Source organism: Nyctereutes procyonoides, unplaced genomic scaffold (genome assembly GCF_905146905.1).
Source record: "Nyctereutes procyonoides isolate TBG_1078 unplaced genomic scaffold, NYPRO_anot_genome, whole genome shotgun sequence".
Classification (NCBI taxonomy): Eukaryota; Metazoa; Chordata; class Mammalia; order Carnivora; family Canidae; genus Nyctereutes; species Nyctereutes procyonoides.
This window is the reverse complement of record NW_026575043.1, coordinates 6,708,047-6,732,164: the sequence shown is the minus strand read 5'-3', so window position 1 is coordinate 6,732,164 and position 24,118 is coordinate 6,708,047. Positions and strand designations below refer to the sequence as shown.

General features: G+C 36.0%; 1 protein-coding gene across 5 annotated transcripts in view; it reads left to right on the top strand.

The window, feature by feature from the left end:
* The window catches only part of CDKAL1 (CDK5 regulatory subunit associated protein 1 like 1), a 636,452-nt gene that overhangs the window by 474,450 nt on the left and 137,884 nt on the right, over nucleotides 1-24,118 (top strand). For all 5 annotated transcript variants that reach the window (XM_055322912.1, XM_055322911.1, XM_055322910.1 and 2 more), the window contains one exon: nucleotides 5,170-5,350. In XM_055322912.1, coding sequence (XP_055178887.1) covers nucleotides 5,170-5,350 — 181 coding nt within the window. The remainder of the gene's footprint in view (nucleotides 1-5,169; nucleotides 5,351-24,118) is intronic.

The following is a 24,118-nucleotide window of genomic DNA, read 5'->3' as shown; positions in this document are numbered from 1 at the left end:
CTGCATCTATTGAGATGACCATAGGGTCATCTTCTATCCTTTTAATATGGCTTATTGCATTAGTTAATTTGTCAAACCAACCTTGAATTCCTGGAATTAAAACTTGATCATGAAAATAATCCTTTTTATATGTTTCTCGGCTTGTTTTCTAATATTTTATTAAGTGCCTCTGTGTTCATAAAAGATATTGGTCTAGAGGTGCCTGTGGCTCAGTCGGTTGAGCATTTGACACTTGGTTTCATGATCTTGGGGTGGTGGGATTAAGCCCTGAGTTGGGCTCTGTGCTCAGCGCAGAGTCTGCTGGAGATAATCTCCCTTCCTCTCTGCTCCTCACCCTTCTTGAGTGCATGAATGCTCACTCTCTCACTCTTTCTCTCTAACAAATAAATGAAATCTTTAAAAAAATCTCAGTCTGGAGTTTATTTCTGATCTTTTTCTCTGGTTTGTATTTTGTCTACTGCTGGGCTTACACAATGAGCTCTTTTTTCATCTATCTTTGAACAATTTCTATAGAATTGGTTTCATTCTTTCTTAAATGTGATATAATTCACTAGTGAAGCCATCTGAGCCTGAGTTGTTTTCTATTGTTTTTTTTTTTTTTAGTGGCAAGATTTTTAATTACAAGTTCAATTTTTGTAATAGATAAAAGACTATTTGATTTTCTGCTTCTTCTTGAGTCAGTTTTTGTAATTTATGTCTTTTAAAGAATCTGCTTATTTTAGCTTAAAATTTTAATTTATCAACATAAAATTGTAATAAATATACCCTTAGTATTTTTTTTAATATTGATAACATCCGTAGTACAGCCTCCTCCCTCATGCCTAAAGTTGGTCATTTGTGACTTATTTTTTCTTCTCAGTCTAGTTAATAGTTTAGTAATTTTATTGTTTATATGTCAAAAGACATCTTTTATTGATTGTTTTCTTTATTTTCTTTTTCATTGATTTATTTCTAAACCTTTATTTAGTAACTTATTTTTTGTTCTACTTTAGATTTGCTTCTTTTTTATTTATTTTTATTTTTTTATTTTTTTATTTTTTGGATTTGCTTCTTTTATAGCTTCTTGAGGTGAAAGCTTGAAATTATTGAGTTTACCTCTTTTTAGCACAGACATTTAAATCCATTAATTTCTTTCTAAGCACTTATTTAAGCTGTGTCCCATAGACTTAGATGTTTTTACTTTCATTCAGAACTTTAAAAAAAGTTTCTTTTAATCATGCATTTATGGTTAATAATTTTAATGTATCTGATTCTTTTTCTGATTGTTTTTATTTCTTTCTTTTGAGATAAATAGCATGTATATTAGTATTAATTTTTTTCACGTGTGGATTTGAAACTCATTTATTGTTCTAAAGCAAGAATAGAATCATTTTCTCATTTGTTGCCAGTAGAACACCAAATTGCAAGTAAAAATCTTGAGATGATTAAAGTACATTTTAAGTAGTATTTCAAATATGATGTGTGTATGTGTTTATTTTTTTATTCATGGTAAATAATAAAGTCTTTAAATGTTTGAGGCTCTCTTAGATTCTAGCCTAGGGCCAGCAAAGAGATCTGATATCCTACTGATAGATTTGCATAACTGATCATAGCCCTGCTTCTGCCAAGGCAGACGCATAATTGGAATCTTTCTCATTAATTCTATTCCCAAGTTACTTAATGAACCCATTTTGCTAGTAAAAAGCCTGTATACGTCAGAAAAAATATTGAGTCAGAATGTATGTGTTATTTAAGCTAATTGAACATTTTCATTTTCATCTTCTTTCAGAATTATTCTCCAATACTGCTATGAAAACATAAATATAGATCTTTTAAATTTTAAAAATATAGAATACCTGATAATTATATTCATTAGACTCACAGCTTCAGTACATGTGCAGAAATGATCATTTAAAAAAATTAGTATTTTGAAAATGCATTGCTTCTCAAAAACAGCATTTACAATTAACATATTAAATATTAGGATTAATGTTCTATTTTACACTCCTTATAATTTCCTCCTAGCCACTTAAATCATATGCAATTAATTTAGAATTAGGTCCACTTCAGACTTTCTTGATTTTCTTATGAACTGAAGAGAATTATTTACTTAGGGAAATTAACAGTGTAAATAGGAGTCTTGTTAGTTGGTTCATCTAAGGAGCCAAATTGTTTTTAAGAACATTTGCATATATAAAATTAATGTATAGATGAGCCTCTTCTAACATTAAAGTGTAGTCTTTACTTTGAAAACATTTTATAGACAATCAATTTATATTCTTACATACTTTGACACCAAATTTTGGACACCAAAAGTAAATTGCTTTTACTTTTAAATACTAGCCAACGTAGGACTTTCACAAATTCATAGTTTACCTAATTCTCTCCTTTGTTATCTGTAAGCTTTTTGTGTAGATTATCAAATATATTCACAAATTGAACATGCCCTTCTTAAACGTTTAAGGTGACTTTTGTAAAGGTTTGTCTTTTCTCACTGGCGATCTTAATGCCAAAGTAAGCAGGTGTTGCATAATACTGAGCTCAGCTATCATGGATCAAGGAGGATTGGGGGGGAGGGAGAATCAGTAAGGTACTTTCCTTTGGGAATACCCCATGATCTAGTGCCAAGTTCATTGCAATTCATAGCGTAGGACAATAACCAATTGTCTTGGTTTCTATAATATTTCACAGGCAGTTTCTAAATTTTTTTTTTTATTTCCTAGGGGAGATGGACTCTTCTCTGTCATTTCTGCTATGATCTATTACTTAGAGTTTAGTTGTGGATTTCTTTTGTTCAGAGGGATTTATAAGTCAAGTGTAAACATTTGCTAATTAAAATTATTGACATACTTTTTCTATTCCACGTGGTTTTAGTGAGTCTAGAAAATGGTCTTTTTATCTAGAGCTTACTGTGAAAACATGTCTCTTATGACTTTAAAATGTAATCTTGGTAATCACCCTTGAAGGAGAAAATGTTTTTGTATCACAATAAAAATTAATTTTTTTTTCAAATATGGTTTCATTTTTCTTTTATGCATATTACTGCTTTTTTAAATTTACCATCACAAAGAAAAGTTCCAGCCTTTGGAACTTATCTCACTAATTCAAGGTCAGCCAAATTAATAGCTGGATGAGACTAAGTGGAAATCAGGACAGAAATATTTTCAAAAATAAATGTCATTCTCCTCTCACACAGGCATTAAAGTGTTATCCAAACAAGGTGTAGAAAGCTGTTGTTTTGATGATGCCATTTGTATTAGGCAGCCAACAATTCGACTTTCCTTTATCACATTCTTTGTTCTCTCTTATGCTCCCAAAATCTAATATATTTAAATGAGAAAAATTGTTTTGTTCTGTTCATCCATATAGAACTACATTTAAGGGATAGAAAACTTTGATATGTTTAGGTATCTATAGATTGTGATATTTGAGGCTATTTTTCCTGTTGTTTATGGATTGAGAAGACTATTGTAGTTATGAATACTGTTTGTGTTATTTTGTTATTATTGCATCGTTACTACAGGGTAAAATATCCTTATGGAAGAACTCCAAGGGCCGCAGAGAAAGTACATCCAAGAGGGTAACATGTGGTTTTATCAAAAACAAGGGCAGCCTGTTACCCAACGACATGTGATGAGAAGCTTTCGGTGATTTATTCTTTAATATTAAAGGGCAGAGTCAATGTTAACTAATAGCAAGTCTCAGCCATGAATGAGAGGGACCTGGAGAAAGTAGTCACACTTACAGTGAGCAGAGGAAAACTTGTGAAAAACTTTAATTAGTATCTTTAGAAAGATGCATCTCTAAAACAAATGAGTAAATGGCAACATAAGAAAATTTGCTAGACCTAAAGACTGTGAGTGTCTAGATTGTGCCCCTGTACAAAGATTTACATGCCTCATCAAAGATTTACAAGGCCTATAATCATGAAATTTAGAAACCTGAAGAAGGTGCACCTGGGTCGCTCAGTCAGTTAAGCATCTGCCTTTGGGTCAGGTCAAGATCCCAGTGTCCTGGGATCGAGTCCAGCATCAGGCTCCCTGCTCAGCGGGGAGCCTGTGTCTCCCTCTCCCTCTGCCTGCCACTCCCCCTGCTTGTGCTCTCTCTTTGTCAAATAAACAAAATCTTTTTTTAAAAAATTAAAACATTGAGAATAAAATGAATATCCTAAAAGCTTTCAAAAAGAGAGTGGGGGCACACATAAAGAAGCTTGTATCAAAGTGAATCAGGATGTCTCATCCACAACCTTGCCAGCTTGAAAAAAAAAAATTCTGATGATAATATTTTTCACTGTCAGTGGTGTGTATTAAGACATGTTCAGATATGCTAAGACGATAACAACAAAATTTCCCTGGCATGCCTTTTGGTGAAGCTTCTGAAAGAATGCTCCCACAAAATTAAGGAGAATAGGGTAATCGAGATGTAAGAATACTTAGGATTCAGGAAAAAAGGAAATGTGGGGAAAAAGGCGACTGACTGAAGAGCAGCATTCAAGGGTGACATTATGACTGGTTCAACACACAAAAAAAGTAGGAGTGGCATTTCCAGAATTAAAAAATAGAATCAGTGAATTATGTATAGTCCATTGAGTGTTTAAAAAATAGTATTCATTTTTGATCAATCTGATGGAGCTTGTGGAAAACGTGAACACAGTTACCTAGACTATGAAGCAAGAATCTTTTAAAAGAGACTGGTATTAATTCTAGGAAAAATTAAACATTGTAGCAAAAGAAAACATGATAGTAGCATATACCAGTTGGCGCCACAGTGAACAGTATCTTTGTAGTTACACTAATGGAAATGTGATTGATTGATTTTAAACTCTGCAGTGATTACATTGAGAGGGGAGGGATAGGATAGTTTAATGGATTGAATCCTCACTTACCGTAGTAGAGAAGTTACTAAATACTGCCTAAAAATCAGTAAATCCAGAAATAGAATAAGCATCTGTTTTAAAATATAGGAAAAAAGAACATTAAAAAGAATTAAAAATGAATGTCCCTTGAGGATGACAGGGGCCACTGTTGCTCAGAAACTTAGTATTTAAGACTCTAAAACTCTTTGCAAATGCCCCTTTCCTAAAAAATAAAATTTAGTTTTAAGAGGAATAATGGCATTTAAAATGTCAAAGGAATAGAATAATTATGGATTGTATTCAGCTTTTTACATTTTTGTCATGTTATTTTCTAGAGTTCCCGGAATAACCCTTGCTACAGATATTATCTGTGGTTTTCCTGGAGAAACAGATCAAGATTTTCAAGAAACAGTGAAACTTGTGGAAGACTACAAATTTCCAAGCCTCTTTATTAACCAGTTTTATCCCAGACCAGGAACTCCTGCAGCAAAAATGGTACAAGTTCCAGCACAAGTGGTAAGATATTTCTCTCACAAAGTATTCAGTTTACCAGCCAGTATCTATAAAAATGCAGCTCTGTTTGTTGCCTGCTTTAACACAACTAGTTCGTAGTATAACTTCCAAATTAAAAAATATGGGGAGTTTTTCAAGATGGGGTCAGGGGTGGGGGAACCTTGGAGGATTTAAATGTAGGAAACTAAAATATCACTTTTTTTTTTCCTTTTGAAGAGTGAGGTTCAGATGACACTGGGAGGGGGGGGGAATAATAATCTGGTATTACCTGTGTTTATAAGAGAAATCTTTGGATATTTGAAAAGAAGACAACCTTTAAATATCTGTGAGCAAAAGAAGCTTCATGTTTACCCTGATTTTCATAATTTGATACTCACTGGGGGCCCTATGTTTTCCTTCCTTTTCCATGGAATAGATTTGATGCTTGCCATCTGTCTATTTCAGATTTGTGTTACTTTCACACAAATGAACCTCAACTTAATTTCATCCTTACAGGTTCAGAAATGTATTAAAATAAAAAAAAATTTTTAAAAAAGAGTTTTATTAATTTATTAGAGAGAAAGAACACAAGCAGGGGGAGCGGCAGAGGGAGAAGGAGAAGCAGACTCCCGCTAAGCAGGGAGCCCCATGTGAGGCTCCATCCCAGAACCCTGAGATCATGACCCACCCAAGGGCAGACACTTAGACCGACTGAGCCACCCAGGTACCCTATAATAAGATAATTTAAAATGAATGTAAAAAAGTTTGAGATCCAGTAAAGGTAACTTGTTTTACAGAATGCCTCAGCAATTAATGTTCTCAGAGTAATTTAGTTGCTAGATTCATTGGCTAAAGATGGAAAAATGTTAATAAGCTTTAAGAGGAAGTCATATGTTTTTAACTGAAAATTTTGTTTTGTTTCAAATAACTAAAGCATTATGCCCTATATTAATTTTCCTCAAAGCTTCCATGAATAAATACTAAAAGGAATAACTCAAGCTTGTTATTTTTTTTCCTATTATGCCATATGTGAATATCAAACATAAAACATACAGATTTTTTATTTCAACATTTGGTTGAAAAAAACAAATATATTTTTTATTTGTATATACAGAGATACACTTTAAAGTCTGTTTTCCCCATTAAAACTGAAGTGAATATCATTCTTTGTTTTTTCAAAATTTTCTACATTTTTATTTCACAAGTTTCTGTATATACAAAGGTAAGAAAATATTTTACAGGTAGACTATTTAATTTTATATCTAATTTAATCAATGAAAAGAAGACTATAACACCATGGACAGTTGACTTTTCACAAACATAAAAATAAGTTAATTCATTATTTTTATATCTAAATTGTAATAGCTTTTATTGCATATAGCAAAATTTACCTTCCTTGGTCTACAGTTCTTCAAATTTTGATGAATGCATACACTAGTGTAACTGCTACCACAGTCAAGGTACAGAGCAGTTCTAGCAGCTTCCCAAAATTTTCTTTTTACTTTTTTGTATTTCTTTACTCCCTCCATCTGCAGATCCTGAAAACTACTGATCTCTTGTTCTCATAGTTTCATCCATTTTTTTCTTAAACTTTACTTAAATAAAAACATTTTTTGAACTACAACATCCCTACAGAAAACATGCACAGCTATACATTTCTCTAAAGTGAATACTTGCATGTACCCTGAGTCAGATCAAGAAACAGAACATTACCAGACCCCAGAGCTTCCCATCCTGCCCTCCCCATCCAATTCTCTCCCATTCCCCCACAGAAATCACTATCTCTTATTTTAACACCATACATAACTTTGACCTATTCATAAACTTGATATAAATGGAAGAATTCATCAGAGTCTGAATGTTTGGCGTTTTTTAAAAACTGTGGTAATTCTTTTTATTGTTTATGTTTTTCGATAAAATTAATATTTTACATACAGTCCTGCTTTAAGTCTTAACTCTTCAGAGTTAACAAGCAGTGGATTTTTCTACTGAGTTTATAAAACATGTAACTTTGTCAAGAAATAATTTTTCATCTTTTTCTTCATTGTTTATTATTATACTGCTTTTGAAGATAATACAGCTGTCCTAAGATTTCACATCTGAAAAATCTGTACATCTCTCTGCCAGGAGTTGGACCTGTTGCTTATTGAGATTGTGGGTATTTATTTCAGGCATGGTTACAGTCCCTCTGACCTATCCTAAAATAGTCAGACACTGGCTGTCCTGGAGAACCAGCTGTGGCATGAGCACCTCTCTCCAGCCCCAAAGCTTTTTTTAAAAAAAAAAAAATTTTGGGAGATTAGTCTGTTTTTGCAAGTAGCTATAGTACATCCATTTTCATTGCTATGTAGTATTCTGTTGCATGCATATTTATCCATCCTTTTTTTTTTAATTTAAATTCAGTTTGCCAGCATATAGTATAATATCTCATCGACATTTATCCATCCTAATGTGAAAAGAGAATTGGGTATTTGCAACATTACAGTATTAGCTTAGCAACTGATACCACCATCAGCATTCTTGTTTATATGTTCTGTTTAACTCATCTACATACACATTTCCGCTGGGCATTTAGCTGTAATTTCTAGATCATAGGAAATACAGTGGATCTGCTTTCTATTGCCAAATAGTTTTCCCAAATAGTTGAGTAAATTTACATTTCCCCCAGCAATATATAAAAATACTAGCAGCTCCATATTCTTGCCAACACTTGGCATTGTTATATTTCTGTTATTAGCCATTCTGCTGGGAAGACATTATAATCTAATTGTGGTTTTATTGTTCTCTGGTAACTAATGACATTGAATACTTTTTATATGTTGATTGGGTATTTGGATATAATTTTTTAGGAAGTCTCTATTCAGACCTTCTGCCCACTTATCTTTTGGTTTGCTTATTTTCCTGTGTCCCAGCATCCCCACACCCTTTCCTCTGATTTATAGGAATTTTTTGTGTATTCAGAATTCAAGTCCCTTGTTAGTCATGGTAATTTAAATATCTTCTTCCATTCTGTAACCAATCTTTTTACTTTCTTACTGATCTCTTTCGAAGACCAGACAGTGTCAGTTTTAATGGTAGGATTTATCAGTACTTTTCATTTTATGTTGATGCTTTTGGATCCTGTTTCAGATTCCTTCCCCACACCGTCATGAATACACCCCTCAGTGTACTCATCTAGACATTTTATTATTTTGCCTTTTACCTTTAGATCTTTAATCCAAATGGAATGTATTTTTGTTGAGGTGTAGAGGTCAAGAGTTTTATTTTCTACAAGGATATCCACTTGAGTTAGTGCCGTTTATTGAATCTCATCCTTGCCCCATTCTCTACCTGGTCATCTTTTTCATAAATTGGTGTCTATCTCTACATGTGCATATATTCTGGAACTTTGTTGTTTTTTTTATCTATTTGTCCATCTTTCTACCAAATCACAACATTAATTACCATGGCTTTGTAATAAGTATTGACACTGCAGTATATGCCTTTCAACTCTGTTTTTTTCTTGAACATTGTCCTAAGTATTCTTGGCCCTTTGCCTTTCTAAATTTGTCAACATACGGCAAAACATTTTGCTGGCATTCTGATTGAGATTGTATTGATTCTGTAGCTCATTTGGAGGGAAATTGACGATGTAATAATACCTAGTTCTCCATCTTTGAATAAAATATATCTCTTCTTTATTTTAATCTAATTTCTCTCAGTAATGCTTTAAAGTTTTCTGTATACAAACCTTGCATATCATTTATTAGTTCTGTGTCTGCATGTGTGTCCCTGGGTACTGTTGAAATGACTGATTTTAATTTTTTATTGTTATTGCTATTTAAAATTTTGGTTGATTTTAATATATCTTTTTCCTGTCAACTTTGCTAAATTCACTTAGTAATTCTAATTATTGTTCTATAGATTTTTCTTTATTCTTTTTAAAATATTTTATTTATTTATTCATGAGAGACACAGAAAGAGAGGGGCAAAGACACAGGCAGGGGGAGAAGCAGGCTCCATGCAGGGAGGCCCGATGTGGGACTTGATCCCAGTACTCCAGGATTACACCCTGGGCGGAAGGCAGACACGCTTAACTGCTGAGCCACCCAGGCATCCTTCGACTTTTCTTTATAGAGTTTTCTATGTATACAATTATATCATCTGCCGATAGTTGCAGTTTTGTTTCTCCCTTTCTTGTCCTCATAACTTTTATTTCTTGTCCTATTGCACTGGCTGGGACTTACAGTATGCTGTTGAATAGAGTTGACCATTTATCTCTTTTTCCCAAACTCAAAGGAATAGTCTTCAGAATTTCTCCTTTCAGTATAAAAGTTGACTATAGTTTTGAGATTAGGGAAGTTCCTTTCTATTCCTAATTCACTCAGAGTTTGTATGTGGGCTTGTGTGTGTGAGCATGCCTGCATGTGTGTATGTGTCCGTGTGCATGGTCATGTTTGCCTGTGCATGTCTGTGTGTGTGTTTTACTCATGAATAGAATTGAACTTAATCACTTTCTCTTCATCTGCCAGAATTATCATATAGTTTGTTCTGCATTAAATCTGTTAATATTGTGAACTATGCTGAATGTTTTCAAATGTTTAAATCAACCTTGTGTTCCTGGGACAACTTCATTTGATCATAGTATATCATAATTTGATATACTATTTTAGTTAATTTGCTAAAATTTTGTGAAGAATCTTTGCATCTTTGTTCATATAGGATTTTGATCTGTAGTTTTCTTGTGATGTCTTCTTAATTTGGGTATGACAATTGGAAAGTATTTCTTTCTCTACATTTTTTGGAAGAGTTTGTAAGGAATTTGTATTATTTCTTCCTTAAATGTTTGACAGAATTGCCTTATGTGGTAAGCAGAATTGCAAAATGGCCCCACAAACTCCCTCAGCCCCTCAACTAAATAAGTCCTGGGACTGTTAATTTGATATATGCTCTGCCTTTTGGTTTCTTGGTTCTACTGAGTCATCTTTCCCTTTTCTCATGGAAGGTAGCACAATTTTCTCAAACCTTTGTGAGTCTTTCCTAGATTTCCCTAGAATTGATTCCATTAGGCCAAAGCCACATCAACAGATCTTTATGATATGAGCCCTTCCCTACTGTAGCCCCCACTGATATTTTTCTTTGTATTTATCCTGCTTGGAACTTGTGGGGCTTCTTTACTCCACCCCAGTCTCTTTCATCAACTTTGGAAAATGTCAGCCGTTCTCTTTTCAGATATTCCCGAAGGAGGTTCTATCCTCCATCCCTTCTTCTGGGATTTCCATTATATATGTTAAATATTTTCATTATGTTCCCCAGTGTCTAAGCTGTCCTTTCTTACATTTTTCATTCTTTGTTCTCTTTATGTTTCTGGATTTTTTTCTCTTTACCTGTTTTTTAGTTCCCTGATATTCACTGCAGCAGTAGCATGCTGTGTTCCCTGGAGAAGGAGCACTGCTGTCACTCACAGGGCTGCCACACAGGCAGATTCCCAGGTGCCACCCCAGACTTTCTCGGTCATAGTCTGCATCTCCAAGTGATTTGGGTGTGCAATACTATCTGTGAAGTGCTCTTCTAATTCACTAAGCCTCTCTTCATCAGTGTTTATTTAGCTGTCCAACCCATCTTTGAAATTTCTAATTTTTAGGTAATTTATTTCTTCTTCTAGAAGTAGAATTTGATTTTTTTTTCTTCATGGATTCTAGTGTTCTAGTGAAATTCCTTATATTTTCCTTTGTATTTTTTGAACATATTAGTTATCTTAAAGCTCATTCTGAATTTTCTAATATCTAGTTCTAATATTGGTTATTTCTGTTGTCTTTTTTTTTTTTCCTTGTTTTTGGTCATTTGTCTTTTCTTTCCATGTGCCTGATTATCTTTGTTAAGTGGTGACCATTGTTTGTTTAAAAAACCAAAATGAAGCAGTAGGTTCTAGATAGTAATGTATCTTCCTCCAGGAGGATTTGATTTTGCTTCTGCCAGGCTCTAAGGTAAGGGTTGATTATTTTAATTGATATGAGATTGATTTTTGAATCTATTTTTAGCCTTTCTAGGGATTCATATATTTCCAGTTTGCCCTTACTTATTGAATGCAGCCAGTGATGTGCTGATATTCAATGACTGACTCTCAGTGGGAAGGCTTCTTTCTTGTAGCATTTGCCAGTTTCCATAATAAAAATACTACTCTTGCCAGTTTCAGGCTACCAATGTGGCATCGGTGAACATGGAATTGGGAAGAGATGCACAACATCAGCTCTTGTAAGCTGATAAAAAGCCAGAGCCAGCATACTATCCAGTGTACCTCTTCAGGGTCTCATCTGACATTCTTGGTGCTTACCAGGGCCATTTTTTCAACTCTAATTTTTGTCTCCCCAGGCTCATGAGAATGCAGAAGGCTCTGCACAGTCTCTAAGCCTCTTAGCTTTTGCATGGCTCCTCAGCCTCCCAGGCACTGCTTCCAAACCAATGAATATGTAGTAGGGAAAAGTGGCTCCAAATGTTAAGCTTATGGACTTCCCTTCTCTCAGGGGATCTTGGTCCCTCGGGTCCTCACTGCCTTGGTAGTTTTTGATGATCAAATAGAACATATTATACATTTTATTCACCTTTTCTAATTGTTCTTGGCAAGATCATTGGCCTGATACAAGCTAGTTTGCCTCAGCCAGAAGCAAGACTCACTGCATAAAATCAGCTTTCAGATGCTTTCTCTTTTCCTCTTTTATCTTTTTTTTTTTTGTCTTTTCTCTTTTAACATGGCCCCTTAACATCTTCCTTGCATTTTAAGATTTTAATAACCCAGTCCTGGTATAGCAGAGCCTGTTTTACTGTTTTAGACTTTATGTTTTAGAGCAGTTTTAGGTTTACAGCAAACTTGCATGGGAAGTACATAGACTTCCCATAGACTTCCTGCCCAGTATCAGCATCCCGCCCCAGAGTGGTACATTTGTCACACTGATGAACCTACATTGACACATCATTATCACCCAAACTCCATAGCTGACATTACACTCTGTTCTTGGTGATACATATTCTAACGTTTTGGAAAAATGTGTAATTACATGTATCCACTGTTACAGCAACATGCAGCCTAGTTCCACTGCTCTGTGTTCCACCTGTTCATCCCTCCCTTCCCCTAGCACCGGGCAACCACTGATGTTTACTGGCTCTACAGCTTTGTCTTTTCCGGGATGTCAGAGAGTTGGAATCATACCATATGTAGCCTTTTCAGATTGGCTTATTTCACTTAGTAACATAACATTTGAGTTTGCTCCATGTCTCTCTATGCTTTCATTTTAAAACAACAGAAATATATTGCCTCACAGTTCTAGAAATTAGAAGTCTAAAGCATGCCCCCTGCTCCCTCTGGACATGTGGCAGAGTCTTTCCTTCTCCACTCTGGGCAGGTTGCTGATAGTCTTTCCTCCACTTGTGGTGTACATAATTCCAGTCTCTTCTCCGTTGTCACATGGTGTCCCCATGTAGCTATCTTCCCATGACTGTCTCTGTATAAGGACCCCAGTTGTGTTTGATTAGGGATCCTACTGTACTCCTCATCTTAATTAGGTACCTCTGGAATGGGCCTCTTTTCAGTTACATTGGAGGTGTCAGGGTTAAGTACTTCCCACGTCTTCTCAGGAGCAGATACAAGGTAATCCATGACACATCTCTACCTTTCTGTAATTGTGTTCCAGGTAAAAACTGTCACCCAGAAGAGGTTCACTTTTATAACATTCAGAACCATGAATGTGCATTGACTCTCCATGGTTCTCTGAAATTTATCAAAAATTAATAATTGCTCCAAAAGCAAAAAAAAAAATTAATAATTGTCTGCTTCCCTCAGGTACTTGATGTAACTTCTGAGCAACCAGACTTCACTGAAGTAAAACACAGCTGCAAATGGCTAGCAATTCTTTCTTAACCTATCTCCCATTTTCCTGGCCAAAAAATCAAAAATAAAGGTAGAATCTAACCCATTATTGAAAGAAAACACAATCTGGTTGTTTTCAAATAACAGCTTTTTATTCTGGCTTTAGAATGCCCCTTAGTGAAAATCTCTTGTTTTCTTAGGCATACTTTATTTTCACTAAAATTAAGCCCTGAAAGTGTTCTCCTCATCTCCTCACCATAAATGACGTAAAATAAATTCCTTTTTTCATAGCTACTTTTACATGAATACTAGCATTAATATAAATAAATTCCAGTTGTTAATGTCTTATAGTAGAGCTCTGATAAACGAACTAAATTATATGCATTTCTTAATCATTTAAATCACCAAATGGATAAAGCCCTGTTGGGTTTTGTATTTGCATAGGTGGGGGTAGAAGGGGTTCCTCCGATCTCTTTTTGCCTGCTGAAAAAAAAAGTATAACTCTGTTAAATATATAATGAAAATACATTAGGCAAGATAAACCAAAATTGATCTTTTTTCTTAGCTTCTGCAAGATTATTATTAACGTAGAAGAGATCTGATAGTAAGATCACCTAAGGTAAACGAGGGTGACCTTAGACTTTTAGATGAAAGGTCAGATTTGCCTGTTTATATTTTCTTTCTATTGAGTCTTTCTTCGTTAGTCTTCATTAATCTTAAGTAACTCTAAGAGTATTTTCAAATTGTTGCCAAGGTTCTTAGCCTGCCTAGAAAAAGATCACTTAAGTTTAAGAAGTCTTTGGATCTTTAGCTATCAATTCCAGAGTTTCTTTTTAAGGAAATTCTGATAAAAAATAATGAAGTTGGGATGAAATCTCTAAGAGGCCTGGGACTTGGAAAAGAAAGATCTTTAGATGACAAGCATGACTGTTGGAATGTTCATATTGGTTTAAAATGTTAAATTGTCTGGATGCCTGGGTGGCTCAGCAGGTTGAGCATCTGCCTTCTGCTCAGGTTGTGATCCCAGAGTACCGGGATCGAGTCCCGCATCAAGCTCCCTGCATGGAGCCCGCTTCTCCCTCTGCCTGTGTCTCGCCTTTCTCTCTGTGTCTCTCATGAATAAATAAATAAAATCTTAAAAACATAAAAATAAAAAAATAAGATAAAATGTTAAATTGTGATATTAAATCCACCTGCTTGCTTGTCTCACATCTTAGAACTAGAGAAGTAAGACCGTGTCTTCAGATATATGTGAGCATGAAAAGAATCATAACTCATTTAGCTGCAGTTTCTAGAATATTTACCCTAAGGATAATGAAGCCATGATTCTCCTCTTGATTCAGCCCTGAGGAGTGTGGGTATGTGTTCCTGAGAGATCTAGAGGTCTGCCCTTGGGGTAGACAGGGCAGCTTCACCAGAACTGTCCACAGTAGGTTTCCCTGTGAGGGACTGAGTTTTTGCTGGAAGTAATCACACTAAGGCAAGGTGAGCACTTGGTACAGATGTTGAATGAGCAATTGTTCTTAAATCATATACAGAGCTTATTCAGTGACATACCGTGACTCTCCCGAATCCAGCTGCGTATGAGTCCAGGACATACTTCATTTTAAAAAGCAAAACAGAAATACAGCATATAGAAAGGGCTTTGTCACTTTTTCTAGACATTCCTAAAATTCTTTGAGTACATCAAATTGCCTTAATGGAAAGGCACTTTTACATCTTGGCATTTTCGCCTTATTTGATAAGATAGCCACATTGTTTACACAGTCTCCTATTTTCAAACTAACCTTTTTTCTTTGGAGGAGAGGTAAAAATATTTCAGGAGTCTTTATACTGTAGATTGTCTGGTATTCTTTATTCTAATCTGATTCCCAAACATACCTATATGTAGACACTTCCTTACTCAAGATCCTTTTTATTTTAACTTCTTTTTTTGTTTTTTAAAGAAGGAATATCTTGGGATTCTTCTGCAATTAATTGTATTTGATCCCTCCAAATACAGTTAATCTTTTAAATCCTTCTCTTCTGGACATATCATTTCTCTTTTCACTTCCATTTTGGATAGAGTTTTTAGCCTGACCATAGTTTTGTTGTATATAGACTTCAGCAGATCACTTGATAGTCTCCCATGAAGATTCTGCATTCATAGCAGGAAAGAATGATCCACATTCTAATCCAGAGAGGTTGTGGAGAACCTCCTACCTGGTGTGAGTTTTTATACAGAAGGCATTTCATTTAACAAGTAGAAAATTGAATTTATAGTCTCTAAGGCCCCTTGAAATTCTTAATAATCTTTGATTCTCTATCATTTGTAAGGCCACCTTTCAAACCATATTTTAAAAGTTTAGGTGCTTTCTTTTTCCAGCAGCATGTAAAGAGACCTGGGAATATAGAAAACATGGATCATTTAATGCGCATAAAATACATGATATGTAGGACAGTAAGGTGTGTTGCAATTTTTTGGTTTGGGTGTTGTGGAGAGCATCCTGCAACTATAAAGTGGTATAATCCGTGAATGAGCAGGGCTGGAGGCAGGCTTAGATTAAGATGGCATTATCAGCCATGTGAAGTGGCCTTAGACTCTCCTGTGTATAGTGGGGAGCTACTGAATAGCAGTGATCATGTGTTTGTTTCTGAAAGGTCATGCTAAGTGCAGTGGACATAAGAGTCAAGGAGCCCAATTAGGAATTTGCACAAGACAGGTTTGAAGACTTAATAGGTGAGTTTTCAGGAGTCTCTGGGACCTTCAATAAATCGTTCTTTGGGACTTAGTAATTACAAGTCTTAGACTTAGCTACATGTCTGCAAAGTTATTCTGTGTTACAGTGGAGAATATTAATTTGCTGTACAGGAGGTCACTTAGTTGGCTTTTGATTGATTCCAGGCTCATAGACAAATATTGGTAGGCCCGAGCATTTTATAAGGACCCTTGAAAATGCCAAAACTTTAGGGCATTGCATCTTATTTCTGCCTTTGTTCTTGATGGCACTATTGGTGTTATGTTTCTTACTAGTCACAAGATTGCTCCCCAGGCAAGGCCTAGGCCTTTTCTGCTCAGCAGGAGAAGTGCCAGACCCTCCAGACGCCTGCCCTCATCTGTTCCCTGTCCCTCCCCAACATGATTTTATCTCTTCCCAAACTGTTTCTACATGGCAGTTAAAGGACTGGCTTTTTCCTTGTAACCTCTTTATCTTTTTTTGTATTTTTGTTCTAAGTGCTATAAGATAAGCTTATCAACGTGTGTGTGTGTGTGTGTGTGTGTGTGTGTGTGTGTGTGTGTGTTGAACCCATTGAAAACTCTGAATTTGGGACTGTTTGAAGAAGCTGATGCTCTGATAGGATCATTCTTTTTTAAATCCTTTTGAAACTGAGTACTTTCCCTTAATCCAACTCTCACACTAAAAAAAGTGAAGGAAAAACAGGATGATAATGTTTGGAGCTTTGAAGAATGTGAAAATAACAAGAATTGTTCAGCCCCAGTTGTGTAGAGGGAAGTCTGCCAATGTGGATAATACCTTGGCCTTGCCAGGACTATTAAGCCCTTTGGTTGTCTACCATGAACGGAAGTGTTAGAGAATTCAACAAATGCGATTAATTTGGAGTAAATAAAAGTGGAATGTTTTGTCAAGATCTCATGAAAAGAAAATAAGTGCTATTCCTTAAGACAGTATTCTTGAAGGTATAAAAAATGAACATGGATAGGGGCTGATGCAGTAATTCACCATCCAGGAACCTGTCCAGGGGACCCAGCGAAGTACCTCAGGGGAGAGATCACTGGTGAGATCTTCATTACTGTTTACTGCCACAAATGATTTTTTCAAAAAAAAAATTATGCTCCTAATTCCTCTCAGCCTGAATCATTCTTTCAGAAAATGCCAACCTTCTCTCCATGCACCCTAATTTTCTGCCTTCTGAATCTGACCTCTTGCCTGCCTGCCACAGAACACTGCCTGACTTTTTATTTGGTTCTGACTGACAGTGATGAACTGAATTTCATTATCATGCATATCAGCTTCATGTAATCAGACCCACAGGACTAGGTCTGTACTAGACATGCATAGACTGTGGCTCCAGGATGGAGCATGTTTCTGTGGAATTATTTTTTGTTTAGGATGGTAAAGATAAGAAAAGAAAGACACAGGTTTTTGTTGATATCTAAAGTCCTTTCATATGACCCTTCTGTTAATTACAAGCCATTGTAAGAAATAAATCAGTGATGATCATATTTTGGAACGATGGTTTGTACAATCAACTTTAGGACAACCAAGAGTTGATTATGACTTGAGAGCCTTAAGTTCAGTGATAGCAATCTTCTCATATTTGTAATCAGCTTATAGACAATCATCTAAAAAGAACACTCCTGTAGAAAAAATATATTCAACTTGTTTCTTATGATTGTTTAATTTTTTTGTTTTCCTATTGGCATTTATTTTTTATCTTGTTTCTTTTATGAATTTATAATTACCGCAAAACAGTAGGGAGGCATGTGGTTGTGAATTTTTCTCTCAGATGCTGAATGGTGGTAGGTATTAGGGTTGAGATGGACTGAGTGAATTCATATTAAGAGAATATAAATTCTATCCTTTGGAAAGTCATCTTTATTATATTTTAGTCTAACTTTTTTTCGATAGTGATTACATACCTTGTTTTATATAAGTTTCAGAAAAATTACAAGGATCTACCTAATTCTTTTATACCTTTTATATGAACTTGATTTATTAAAATCATAATATTCAAATTGAATTCACTTTTTATTAACAACTTTAGAAGTGAGTAGACTCTTTGGAGTAACTTCAAAAGATAAAGAACCTTATAACAATCTTATTTTTCGATCTTATTATTTTTCTGTGATAACTATGGTTCATTAATAACTTCATATTTATAACCTTCCAAGTGACCTATAAGTGTAGTTCCTAGTAATAAAGGTAATATTAAATGTGTATGTAGGTCAACAAAATATATTTGGCAACTTAACATGCTTTTCTAACTCCTGTCTCTTAGAGCCATGTTTACTTCATAATTATGAACTAAAATATCAAATATGAGCAGATAAGCATTCAAATAGATAAAATATACTGTGCTAATTTTGTTCTGACATCTTATAATCTAAGATGAATGTCCTGGTTTTTGCTTTTTGCTGCTATAATAAAGCACCTCTATAGAGGTGGTCTATAAGTGGTCTATAAGATTAGAAGTTCTATGGGCAGGGAAAAGAAGTTTCCATTGTTTGAATGTTAATGTGTGCCAGAAATAAGCATAGCCTGTGCTTTTTGTGTACTTGTCTCATATTATTCTTCCAACTATACTTTTATGTATCTGGTATTATTTTTTTACTTTACTGACGAGCTGGCTGAGGCTCAAAGAAAAGTAAATTTGCCTAATGTTTTATAACAATTAAGTGAAAATGCCTGAGAGGTAGGCTCTTCTTTCTGACTCTTTGCTCCATGCCCTTATAAACCATAAAATAAATATTTACCCCATAAACTCAAAATAATTTTAAAACATTTGACCAAAAAAGTACTGGTTTCCAGTTTTATTTTTCTATTATGGCAGTGAGTTTTTATTTATAGGTCCTAGAAAAATTGTAAACTTCTTAAAATGACTTTAAACTTGCAGAGAAGTTGTAAAAATAGCTCATCTCCAGCATACCCTTCGCCAAGCTTCAACATTTTGCTAAATTTGCTTTCTCTCAAGAGTTGGCTAGATAGACACACAGACAGACTGACTGGCTGATAGTTTTCTCCTGAACAATTTCAGAGTAGATTACAGATATCTTGCCCCTTTACTGCTTAATATTTGGTGACTGTCTTCTAAGGATGAAGATCTTCTGTAATCATGACATTGTTATCTAAATCAGGAAATTTAATATCGATACAAGACTTTGGCCTACTGTTTATATTCCAGTCTATCAAGAGTCCCAGCAACGTCCTCTGGAGCTGTCATTTTCTGATCTAGGTCTCCGTTCAGGATCAGGTCTAAACTTAGCTGTCACGTCCCTAGGTCTCCTTTAACCTAGATACTTCCTCAGCTTTTCTTTATCTTTCATGATATATTGACATTTTTTAAAGAATATTGACCTGATATTTGATACAGTGTCCCTCCATTTAGGTTTTGTTTCCCTGATGAGAGTCTCATTTAACCAAATAAATGATGTTCTGTCCTCAGAATGTCACATCTGGAGGTGCTTGGTGTCCTTTCATCCTTATTGATGCTGCTAACCTTGATCACTAGGATTATGGTATTGTCTGGTTTCTCTACTGTGTAGTTAATCCATTTTTAGCATAAGAATTATTAGCCCTAACTCTTTAATAGCATAGAAGAAAGAAAAAGTAGGCCCTAAGAACTCAGAGATTCTAGTGTAGTTCATACTTTTCATTTCATAATGGGTGTACTCTAAAAGACTTATTCCTTACTTTTCATTCATTCTAAATCTTGAAATTATTTCTCACCGTGTTTAATGCTTAGGCCATTTTACTTCTAAACAAGGTGCTTCATATTGAGTGTGTGCAGTGACACAGAGGGGAAAGGAAACTTGGAAAGACAGAAATGTATTTCTTTGCAGTATCTGTATATTTGTTTACACAGCAAGCAGTACAAGATAGAGTTTTCATCCTCAAAAATTGTGCAGATCAAAAACTTGTGTGAGTCAAGAAGAGCTAGAAAAATTCACAGATGGAGACTCTTTAATTTTTAAGGGGAATTCATAGACCACAAGTGAAATATTATTCCCCAAATGCTATGATACTAACTCAGCAGCTCTACCTGAATATTACTGAGTGTCAAAGGCATTCTGTTGGAATCAGAAATACTTTCCATGTATGCTATATTCCTTTACTGCCTTTCCTCTCAACCTTTGGTATCTGTGGGATCACAAAGTATCCTCTCCACCCACTTTCTGGGTGCTTTGAACTTGTTTTGTTAGGACAATCAAATATAAAAAGGTAAAGGAATTCTACAGGTAAATTCCCGTTGGTTCTGTAATCAAGCACAAAAATGTATGAATGATATACTAGGGCCATCCAGAGTTAATGCAAAGAAGTACTTGATGGTTCTCTTCCCAACTAACTTGATATTAATTCTTAGGAGAGGGCTCCAGGGCTTCTTGGGCCCCCAGAGAATAGCCCTTTTCATTCTTCTCACTGAGTTAACCCAAAATCAGTCAAATGCTATTAAAATGAAAATCATTGTGTTCTCCAAAGTTTTATTTTTTAAAAAATTTTTATTTATTTATGATAGTCACACAGAGAGAGAGAGAGAGAGAGAGGCAGAGACCCAGGCAGAGGGAGAAGCAGGCTCCATGCACCGGGAGCCCGACGTGGGATTCGATCCCGGGTCTCCAGGATCGCGCCCTGGGCCAAAGGCAGGCGCTAAACCGCTGCGCCACCCAGGGATCCCTCTCCAAAGTTTTAAAAAGGTTATCCAAATGAATAATTTGTCAGGTACCTGAAATCCCACTGTGAAAAAATTTAATTTGATTTTATCTTCTGTTAGCAGCCAGAGTTGTGCAAGGGCAGATGGGAGGTGGGAAGAGGGCTCTCTGCTGGAACTCCTCCCACCGAATAACTACAGCTGTCATATTGACCATCATGACCAAAAACATGGCTTTGGGGAATGGTTTAAATTTCTTGATCACTTTGGCAATCAGAACTACTGATATTTTATTAAAAACTATAATGAAAACTGCAATTAGGGTAACTAATTAATTTACCTATTATCAAATAAACTTCTACATCAAGGGACTGGGCTGGGTGCTACAGCACATATCAGGTGACTTCTGGTTTTTCCTTATTCTCAAGCAGCATATACTTCAGAAAGAGGAGAAGGATGATGTAAAGGACGATAATACAAGGCAACATGTCTCAACTGCTATAATTCAGATTCTGATGAGTGGAATGATCAAAATCACTGTCAGGAAAAAGGAACTTTTAAGCTGAGCTTTTCATTGTATGTAACATTAGGAGTGAGGTACCAAGTGTTCTAGAAAATGATGAGAAGTTTAGTCCTTCTAGAACAGAGAATTTTCAGGGAATAATGAGAAGGATCCTTTAGGGAATTGGTTTGGGAGCCAGTCAAGGGGATTTTTGGCTCTGTAATCACACACAATCTTCTTAGGTCTTGAGAACGTTCCTAGATAATGATCTCAAGATGATCTATCAGAAGTACACCACCTGTCCTCTACAGGCAGCCTCCAGTCTGCTTAAGTAGAGGAGTAGCTAGAGGAAATGAAATTAGAGACCATGTGTAGGATGCATCAAAATGGAGAGAGGCTGCAGGTAAGAATGGAGGGCGAGGGGAAGAAATAGTGTTGCCACGAGGTTGCTGGTGGATATGAGAATAGGTAGAAACAATGAACAAGAGACTTGGGAGGAAGAATCCCTATGACCTGTACCCTGGATGGTGCTGGGGGCTTGTACTGTGGGTACTGCTCACCATGTACCAAGCTGTCCTGGTGCTTTATATACATTGATGCGTTTAATCTTCACAATAACCCTAGGCAGTGACTGCTCCTGTCCCCATTTTACATTTGAGGAAACTGAGGCATGGAGAGTATACGTAACTTGTTCAAAGTCTCACTCTGCTTCCTAACCACTTTGTCTATAAAAGATTATACAGGCCAAGGAAAAAGAAGAACAGGGCCACAAATAAAGCTCTGAGAGATTTAATTAAAATACAGAATCCTTGATTTTTCTATTTTAAATACAGAATTTTAGAGCCAAAATCCTACTCATTTAAAGGCAACATGCTTTTTTTTTTTTTTAAGACTTTATTTATTTATTCATGAGAGATACAGAGAGAGAATGAGAGGCAGAGACACAGGCAGAGGGAGAAGCAGGCTCCATGTAGGGAGCCCGACGTGGGACTTGATCCCGGGTCCCCAGGATCACGCCCTGGGCCAAAGGCAGTGCTAAACCACTGAGCCACCCAGGCTGCCTGAGGGCAACATGCTTTAAACCATCATGGCAACCTTAAAGATGTCGGAATCTGCGCTCCCTGAGGCTTGGTGAGGGAAAGTGATTTGCCCCAGTGCTTCCTCCATGGTGAGGGCAAAATGGGTGAATCCACAGGGGCTATAGCAGACACTAGGATTGTTCTGGCATATAAGGGGTATCATAAGTGTTGAGGGTCAGGCTCTGGCTTGTGTCTCTTCTCTAACCTGCTCCCTTTGCCTCCCCACTAATTGCCATGTGATACCAGACATCATTGGAAATAGAATGAGGCCAGGAAACAGTTTTTATTGAAATTATTCTAATAAGGGAGATGGACTATTTGTGGGTTGTAACCACAATTCTGAGAAGCCCCCTGAAATGGAGCCTCCCACTCCCAGGGGATATGCTTGTGTAGCTGCCTTCTAAAGAGGAAGAGTCTAGTGCACTTCTTGCCTTCTGATTTGTCAAATGTAGTGAACAAGCTAGGACACCAGTCCCTGGGTCACTGTCTTCCACTCCTTCCTGTGTAGTGCTCAGCTGGTCCTTTCAAAACATCAAATATTTAAAGAACATTGGTTTCTGTGGTCCCCCAATGAGTAGTTTGTAAGAGACCTTCACCTCTCCCGCATTCTAGGCTAATGGTTTTTAACATTTTTTGAAACTCTGATTATATGTAATATTTGCTCCGCACACACACATTCATATGCACTCGTCCCAGAAAATGCAGATTTTTCCAAAAATGTTAATATATTTTTGGAATATGCAGATAAAACTATCCATGGGCTTTCAGAGCACTATGCATCGTGATTTGTGTCATATGACTGGCTTTTTCCTGTCTCAGTTTATTCTCTGTCCACCACAGAAGAGCTACCATAGGACATTTCTCATAGATGGCAGACACCAACAATGAATGCTTGTTGAATGGAAAATGAAGTGTAGGCTGACCACGTAATTGCTGAGAAGGCTGGAAAAAGACACTAACCTAAAGAAATGGGTTCATTCATGAGAACAACATGCTGGACCATCTGGTCATAAATATACTTTGTGTAAACCTCACAGATCAAAAACAAAGTCAGTAGTTTTAGAATCTGGGTTCATGGACATCTGAACTATGAGATCCATTCAGTAGGACCTGAAACTGGAAGAGAATTCACAGAAGCAGTTTATCAGTGGTACTCTTAAGTTGAAATAAGGCAAATGCTCTGCAGGTTAAATAATTGTCTGGCTTTTTTGTCATCCTTGCTGTTAATTGTTTTGGGCTTTGAAGAGCATGGAAGTTCTCCGAGAATATAATCATCATTTATAATGGAAAAAATAGGGTCCAATTCCAAATGATCAAGCTAAAAACAAAGTTACACTTATTTAAAAGTTAAGAACTGCATTCATTTTTTACTAATTGCTTTTATTAATACATGTGTCTCCACAGCACTGTTTTTATCTTCAAATTGAAACTGTGTTGCTAAGAGTCTTGAAAATTAATATGATATAGAGAGTGCCCAGTGATACTGCTACATTGTCGTCTGTGGATATGAAATCATCACCATGCGGCTTTATAGCATTTTGTGTTTCCAGGAATTAAAAGTGTAGCATTTACTTTTCTTGATTTTTAAAATATAAAACAAAAAAGATAAGCTGGCATTCTTGATGAGGTTAGTGGGTGGTAAGATGAATATTCTAAAGTTCTTTTTTTTTTAATTTTTATTTATTTTTTTTTATTTTATGATAGTCACAGAGAGAGAGAGAGAGAGAGAGAAGCAGAGACATAGGCAGAGGGAGAAGCAGGCTCCATGCACCGGGAGCCCGATGTGGGATTCGATCCCGGGTCTCCAGGATCACGCCCTGGGCCAAAGGCAGGCGCCAAACCGCTGCACCACCCAGGGATCCCTCTAAAGTTCTAAAATTAAAAACCACGCAGGAGTTTCTTGACCTGGGTTACTATATCCATAGTCTTCAGAGGGTCTGGAAACCAATCAAAGTTGTGTAGAAGATTGTAAGAGTCTACATATTTTCTCCCCCCTAGGG